Below are 8301 nucleotides of genomic sequence, written 5' to 3'. Positions count from 1 at the left end.
GAAAACAATTCATGATATTTTACACATTCATGCAAGACACATTTTTATAATGTTTAAGGTTAAAATTAAATAATTTGATATAAAAATATGCAACTAAGAAGCAGCTCTACTTAAATTTCCTGATGTGGGAGAAAAAGAAATCATTTTAATAAAATGAAATTATTTTTTAAATGATTGATTGCCTTGTGTTTCCCACCAGCATTTTTATATTTGAACAAGAGCAGGAAATGTTTTCATCCTTAATCGTTCAACTTCAGCCCGCAGTATTGAAATCTGTTCAGCTTGTTGTTTTGCAATTTTTGTTAGCTTTTGGTGTTGCATCATGTTTTCATATCGTTCTTTGGCAATCTTTTCACAAGTCAGTTTAGACCCTACCCCAAAAATGAACAAGGAAAGAATTAGTTGGATTATCATCTATACTTTCAAATATAGAAATAGAATTCAGAATCAATTAAATATTTGGAAGAAATGCTGGTAGCTTTATAACTACTAATGAGATTTCAGGAATAGTGATTACTATTTTTTTTATAAATTTTTTTATTATTTGATGTTAGTCACCAAAGAGACCTACAGTTGAGTAAAGAAAAAATATTCTTACCTATTGCATTACAGATGTCTTTTCTCTCTGAGACAGCCACCAATTCTTCTCGTAAATTGCAGCTTAGAGTATAATTTGCTACATCTTTTTGATTGCTGTACCTTCCCAGTTTTTTTAGTAGTTTTTTGCAATTTTCCACATTCTTTTTGTGGGTCTGAGATTTTTGTTCCCATGACACCCCGCAAAAATAATTTTGAAAAAAAGTATTTTTACAAAGACATTATTTTTTTAATTTAAATTCATTATCATCAAGATATCATCTTATCCCCATATCCCTATTGCCTAACATAATGCCTGAACATAGTAGTTAACTAAATTGTTCAAAGATAGAATGGTATTTTAATATGACATTTTAGAAAAAATCTTGTATATTCTTAAAAATGAGAGATTAAAAAAATACAAAGCCTTGAGATTACTTTGTTTCCATCTTATATATGTTATACAAGCTAAACTGAGCATTTCTTTTTTTTTTTAAACTGAGCATTTCTTAAGCAGTAATGAAAAAACAAAGGCTTTACAAAGCCAAAGAAAGACTATCGACACTTCTGTTAAATAAATTACAACTTAATGTAAAATTAGAAATTCATGTACACTCAGATATCTCCCAAGGGATTAATTCTAATAGTAAAAGAAGTACTTCAGTCTACCATACTTGTTATGATTGCAAAGATACCATTCCAGGACCTCTAATTAGATCCTGAATGTCAATAATGGACCACGGTTTTATTAGGTTCTGTCTGAATTCATGACTTGGAATACTATTACTTTGTTCAAATAATTCACAACTGTTGGGATTATAATGAACAATATCTTTGAGACCTACCTTCTCTAAAACAGCAATGGTTTGCTCCATTATTCCAATCTGAATGGCAATCAGAGTCTCATAGTTTGGTTCATTTAGGTACTTGGAGAAGAAAAAGACCCCACAAAATATGTAAGGTATTTTATTCTTTCAATAGATAACTTTATAAAACATTCTTAGTTTTCAAAGTTGCCATTATCATAAAAATTATCTAAGATTGATTTGACTTTCATACCATAATGTTTACTTGTATTTAGCTATTGATACACTCACTTGCATTTTAATAATCACAAATGCCTTGAGTTTATTTTCTCATTTATTCAACTCCCCAAATATTTATTAAGTGTCTCATTTGAGCCCTATATTAATACTGTTCCAGTTAAAGATACTAAGGGAGAAACAAAGATAGATAACATGACTTTAGCTTTAAAAAAAAAAGCATGTAGATATGATTAGTTGCCAGAAAATATGTAAAATGACATGCAAATTCAAGGTGGTTTGGAAAAGGATGCGGTTTTTCTGGACTAGGAAAATCCAGAGGCTTTTAGAGCAGGTGGCATTTAAACTAGACCTTTAAAAATGGACTTGGGATGTGAAAAATGTGAGGAAAGATTTCAGATTGAAGAACCAGTAATGAGCAAAGGCACAGTGGTAAAATCTGAGAAAACACTAATCTGTTTGTTTTGAGAATACTAATGTGAGGAACAATGGGAATGAATTTGAAAAGTTAGTTGAAGGATGCAGATCACCCACCTAAAAATTTCATAATTCATTTGCTAGTTAAGAGGTTGCAGTTTAAAATGTTTGAGCTGAGTAGTAAGGTTATCAGGGCTGAACATCAATATTGATCTGGTAGCAACATATAGTATAGATAAGTAAGAGTGCAAAGGTCAAGAGACCAGATAAGAGATTTTTTTTTGGTAAAAGTTTATTTTTTTTAGTGATCTCTACACCCAACTTGGGGCTTGAACTTAAGACCCTGAGATCAAGAGCTCCATGTTATTCCAACTAAGCCAGCCAGGTGCCTGCAGCTGGATTATTATACAATAGTCTAAATCATGGAAAAGAAAAACTGAGCCAGGCTAATGGCAGTGGGGTCAAAGAATGAGGGAATAAGCAGATAAACTAGGCAAGACTTGGAAGATGGGAGAGGAGAATCAAAGATGACTACAACTATAAGCTTGAGTAAGGGGTTGAAAAGAACAGAAATAAGCACATTAAGAAGGGCTGGTGTTGGGAAGAGGGAATGTAGAAATAGAACTTGAGGGAGATCAGGAACAGAGAATTTGGATCTGTCTTTTAGAAGTGATCACTGAAGTTAGAAAAATTGATATCATTAAAGGAGAAGGCACGGAAGGAAACAGAGCAAAAGGCAGGATCATAAAGGATAGTTATATTTAAGAGTTAGGGGGCACCAGGGTGGCATAGTCAGTTGAACATCTGACTCTTGGTTTCCGCTCAGGTAGTGATCTCTGGGTTGTGAGATTAAGCTCCAAGTGGGGCTCCCCACACAGCGCAGGGTCTGCTGGAGATTCTCTGTCCCTCTCCCCCTCCCACTTGTCCCCTCTCTCTCTCTTAAATAAATAAATAACTCTTTAAAAAGGGGTGGGGGTTTAGAAGCAAAAGAAAATTCAGTAAAAGAGGCAGAGTGGCCTGACACGTTAGAAGAAAAATAGCAGAAAACAGGATTGATAAAAGTCAGAGAGTTGAGCCAATTAAGGTGGTCAAATGCTACCAAGAGTTGAGGGATGATGATGACTGGGGGTCAGACCACTAGATTTGACAATTAGGAAATCCTCAGAAGACAGAATTTGTAGACACCACAAAAACTACTGGCTTATAATGTGCTTGATACTGCAGAAGCATCTTATTAAACACTGTTTGAATGAAAGAAAACATTAATGAATGAAATTAAAATTATATAGTGAGGCAGGGAGAACTCACCTTTTGACGATCTCTTGAAAAAAACAGCATCTGAATATCCCAAGCCTTCTGATTTAGATCTTCCATTTCCATCTCCATTTTCCTATGTTCCCACTCAATTTGAAATATTCCTTTGTGGACATCTTTACTTTCCATCATGCTAGCAACTTTCTTTTGTCCTTGAGTCTTGAAAAAAAAAGTACATTTTGATATTCATAGAACTCTGCATACAGAATACAGAATATCTGAAGCTGAATGCTCTTCTCAGGAAAACTTGGATCACAGAGGTAATTCTATCTTTTTAAAAAAATTATTATTATTATTTTATTTATTTATTTATTTAGAGGAGAAGGAGTACATGCATGAGTAGGGGGGAGCAGAGGGAGAAGGACAGTACCTTAAGCAGGCTTCATGGCCAGCATGGAGCCCCACTCAAAGCTGGATTTCACAACCCTGAGCTGAAATGATGAATCAGCCTGATCACCTACGTGCCCCTTCTTTTTAAAAGTGTAGCAGATTTTTAAAAATTACTGATCACTAAGAAGCTGATAGGCCAAAACAGAAAGGATTATAAAATACATCTGAATAGCATAACCAATTTACTTTATATGTCAATAATTAGGCAGAAACTCTTTTTGCCATCACCAATCTACCAGTCTGTATGTGTTTATACCCCTACTGTCTACCCTGCCTTTCTGACAGTATAGACAAAGGGCTGTAGTTTAATGCAGCTAGGCACAACAGTATCTGGTTGGTAGCTAGTGGAAAAGCAAAAAAATTTAAAAAATAAAATTGAGTGGATTAAATATATTTAAACACCCAGATTTTTGCACTTCACTTCAAATTGCCTACATGAAGTTCAGGAATATTTTCATGAAGTTCTCCCAGATTGCTATTAGTGAAACTCTTATGTCTCTAAAATAAATTTTATGAGTTCCGTCAGTTAACATTTTATATCTTTCTTCTTCAAAAACTTAGCTTTTTGAAGTTCATGCCATTATATTATACCATACCACCTGTTACTCTTTTTAAAAATTATTTCCATCTTCTGATCACTGCTGAACCTCTCAATTCCTTGAATTACTCACTTTCAATGATATCCATCTCACTTAGACACCCAAATCCTACAATTATACCCTTGGGGGATCTTGTTGTATGTAACAACTCCAACATCCTAAGTTCAAGCATTTCTCTAGGGTAGTGTTTCTCAAATGTTGGAGATACTGCCCTACCATAGGAAATTAAGATTATGTTTGCAGAAATTTTTGGTTGACATAATTGGACATAATATTGGAGGGAGGTGTTGCTACTGGCATCTAGAGGGTGGATGCCAGGGATGGTACTAAACTTTATGCAATACACAGGACATCTCTCCACAACAAATAATCATCTGACCCAAAATGTCAGCAGTGCCAAGGTTAGAAAATACTGCTGTAGAGCTACCACATCTCCTTTCTGTTCTCCTTTCAGTCAACTTTTTTCCCTAAGATTTATTTATAGTCACCATCTCTACAATCTCACTTCATATTATTTCTTCAACCATAGCCAATTGACCTGCCCCAACTTTCCACTGAGGCTGCTCTTGTCAAGTAACTGACATAGTGCATGAGTTCGTTGTCCTTGGAGCCATTTCTCTCATAGTTTTCAGGTTTCCTCCTTCATTGGCAACTCCTTCTCAGTTTTATTACTTGACTCCTTCTCTGTTAGATCTATCAGAGTTGGACTTTGGACATTGGCTAAAGTCCCATTCCTAGCTGGTCTCAAGCATGTTCATGGCTTAAATTATCCATATGTAAATATCTCTATGTAATAATTCATATGTAGTTATCTGTATGTGATCTGTATCTAGAATACTTCTAAATTTATATCTCAGCTCAAAATTCTGTCCAGTTGATATTTCCACTGGAATGGCTTTGTAAAAAATTTATTTATTACTTGAAAGAGAGGGAGAGAGAGAAAGAGAGAGCATATATGGGAGTGGGGAGGGGCAAAGTGAAAGGGAAAAAGAGAATCTCCAGCAGACTCCTCACTGAGCAAGGAGCCAGATGTGGGGCTTGATCTCATGACCCTGAGATCATGACCTGAGCTGAAATCAAGAGCTCAAGTTACCCAGGTGCCCCTCCATTACAATGTTTTACATGCATTTCAAATTTAACAAAGCCTAAAACTCTTTATGTCCCAGCCAAAGCTACGTACCCCTAGTTGTTCTTATGTCAGTTAATGACACTATCATCTATTCACTTGGTCAAAAGCCAACATTTTAAAATTTATTATTGATCCTTCTCTTTATTATTCACATTGAATCCATCAGCATTTTTGATAATGATTTTTGCATTTATACTAGCTACAAAATATGAAGGAGAATTTAAGATACTCTGAGAAAATAAAGCTGATGGAATTCCTCACTTATAGACCTGCTGTATCAGAAATGCTAAAGGGAGTCCTTCAACCTGAAATCAAAAGGCACTAGACAGTAACTCAAAGTCATAAGAAGAAATTTTTTAAAAAAGCTAAATTTAAAATGCAACTATACAGGTAGATATAAAAGTCAGTATTATTGTATTCTTTGTAAGTACTCCTTTTTCCTCTATGATATAAAAGAAAACTGCATCAAACAGTAATAATAAATCTATGTTAATGGACATATAATGCATACAGATATAATTTGTGACAATAACAACAGAAAAGGGGAGGGACAGAATTGTACTGGAGTAGAGTCTTATATACTAGTGAAACTAAGTTGGTGCTTATTTGAATTAGTTTGTCATAAAACTAAGATGTGGGGGCACCTGGGTGCTCATCGGCTCGGGTCATGATCTCAGGGTCCTGGGATTGAGCCCCACATCAGGCTCTGGAGGATCCTGCTTCCCCCTCTCTCTCTGCCTGCTGCTCTGCCTACTTGTGATTTCTCTCTCTCTCTGTCAAATAAATAAATAAAATCTTAAAAAAAAATAGAACTAAGATGTGAATTGTAATTCCCATAGTAGCCACTAAGGAAACAACTACAATGTATATAAGAAAGTAAAAGACAAGGGGATCAAAATGGTACTCTGCAAAAAATATCAACTATATATAAAACAAGACAATAATGGAGGGATTGAGGAACCAGAAAATATGATAGAAAATAAATAACAAAATAGTAAAGTCCTTTTTTATTTTTTACTAGCAATTACTTTAAATGTAAATGGATTAAACTCTATAAGTAAAAGGCAGAGATAGGCACAAAGGATTAAAAAAATGAGCCAATGATATTCTGTCTAGAAGAGATTCACTTTCGATTCAGTGAAACAAATAACTTGAAAATGAAAGGATGGAAAGATATCATCTGTGCAAATTGTAATCAAAGGATAACTGGGGTGGCTATACTAATACCACACAAGCACATTATTTGCTGATCTTCAAGAAGATATAGCAATTATAAGCACATATGCACTAAAAACAGAGCCCCCAAATATATGAAGCAAAAATCAATAGAATTGAAGGAGAAATGGTTGCATAATAATAACGGAGATTTCCATCCCACTTTCAATAATGAATAGAACAAGTATACAGAATATCAATAAGGAAATAGAGGATTTAAACAACATTATAAACTAATTAGACCTAAAAGACATAGATAGAACAGACACACAATAATAGCAGAATACACATTCTTTGCAATTGCGAATGGAACATTCTCAAGTATAGACCATATGTTAGGTCATAAAATGAATCCTAATAAATTTTAGAAGATTGAAATCATATAAAACATTTGTTGTGACCACAAGGTAATAGAACTAGAAATCAATAACAGAAAGAAAAGAGGAATGTTCACAAAATATGTAGAAATTAAATGACACATTTAAAAATAATCGGTCAAAGAAGAAGTCACAGAGGATATCAGAAAATACTTCGAAATGAATGAAAATGAAAACATACCAAAACTTATGAGATTCATCAAAACCAGTATTCAGAGGGAAACTTACAGCTATAAGCACCTACGTTAAAAAAGGAAAATGATCTCAAGTCAATAATCTAATGTTATACCTTATAGGATCATCAAAAGAAGACCAAATTTAACTCAAATCCAGTAGAAGGAAGGAGATAGAAGATTAGAGATAAATGAAATAGAAAATAGGAGAAAAACAGAGAGAATGAATGAAACCAAAATCTTTGAAGTCAAAATTGACAAACCTTCAGCTAGAATCAGAAAAAGGAGAAAAGACTCAATTTTCTAAAATCAGAAATAAAATCAAGGACATTACTACTAACCTTACAGAATTTAATAAGATTATAACAGATTGGGATGCCTGGGTGGCTCAGTTGGTTGAGCGGCTGCCTTCGGCTCAGGTCATGATCCCAGCATCCTGGGATTGAGTCCCACATTGGGCTCCTTGCTCGGCAGGGAGCCTGCTTCTCCCTCTGCCTCTGCCTGCCTCTCTGTCTGCCTGTGCTCGCTCGCTCACTCTCCCTCTGTCTCTGACAAATAAATAAATAAAATCTTAAAAAAAATTATAACAGATTATATATTATATATAATATATTATATAACAGATTACGCTGAACAATTGTACGCCAACAGTTTAGATAGGTGAAACATTCTAGAAATACACAAACCACAAAAACTGACTCAAAGAGTAACAGAAAATCTGAATAAAATATACTAACTAAATATTGAATCTGAATAAAACCTTCCAACAAAATAAAAAACCCAAGACCAGAAGGCTTCACTGGTGAATTCTACCAAATATTCAAAGAAGAATTAATACCAATCCTTCTCAAGCTCCTTAAAGAAATATAAGAGGAATGAACACTTCCAAACTCATACTACAAGACCAGCATTATCCTGATGTCAAAGCCAGACAAGGACACCACAAGAAAAGAAAATTACAGGCTCATATCCCTGATGAAAACAGATGCATAAGTCCTCAATAAAATATTAGCAAACCAAATTCAACAGCATGTTAAAAGGATTGAATACCCATATACACACTCCTAG

General features: G+C 34.4%; 1 protein-coding gene across 2 annotated transcripts in view; it reads right to left on the bottom strand.

Annotated features, from left to right (window-relative positions):
* CFAP43 (cilia and flagella associated protein 43) overlaps positions 1 to 8301 on the bottom strand; it is a 103128-nt gene continuing 94827 nt past the window's right edge. For both annotated transcript variants that reach the window (XM_032880683.1, XM_032880691.1), the window contains 4 exons: positions 3345 to 3509; positions 1422 to 1502; positions 599 to 752; positions 1 to 371 (listed from right to left, as the gene is read on the bottom strand). In XM_032880683.1, the coding sequence (XP_032736574.1) occupies positions 205 to 371; positions 599 to 752; positions 1422 to 1502; positions 3345 to 3509 (567 nt within the window). In that variant the 3' untranslated portion in view covers positions 1 to 204. The remainder of the gene's footprint in view (positions 372 to 598; positions 753 to 1421; positions 1503 to 3344; positions 3510 to 8301) is intronic.

This window comes from Lontra canadensis, unplaced genomic scaffold (assembly GCF_010015895.1).
Source record: "Lontra canadensis isolate GAN:19392208 unplaced genomic scaffold, GSC_riverotter_1.0 scaffold3, whole genome shotgun sequence".
Lineage (NCBI taxonomy): Eukaryota > Metazoa > Chordata > Mammalia > Carnivora > Mustelidae > Lontra > Lontra canadensis.
The sequence above is the reverse complement of the archived record's forward strand: the minus strand, read 5'-3'. Positions and strand labels throughout refer to the sequence as shown.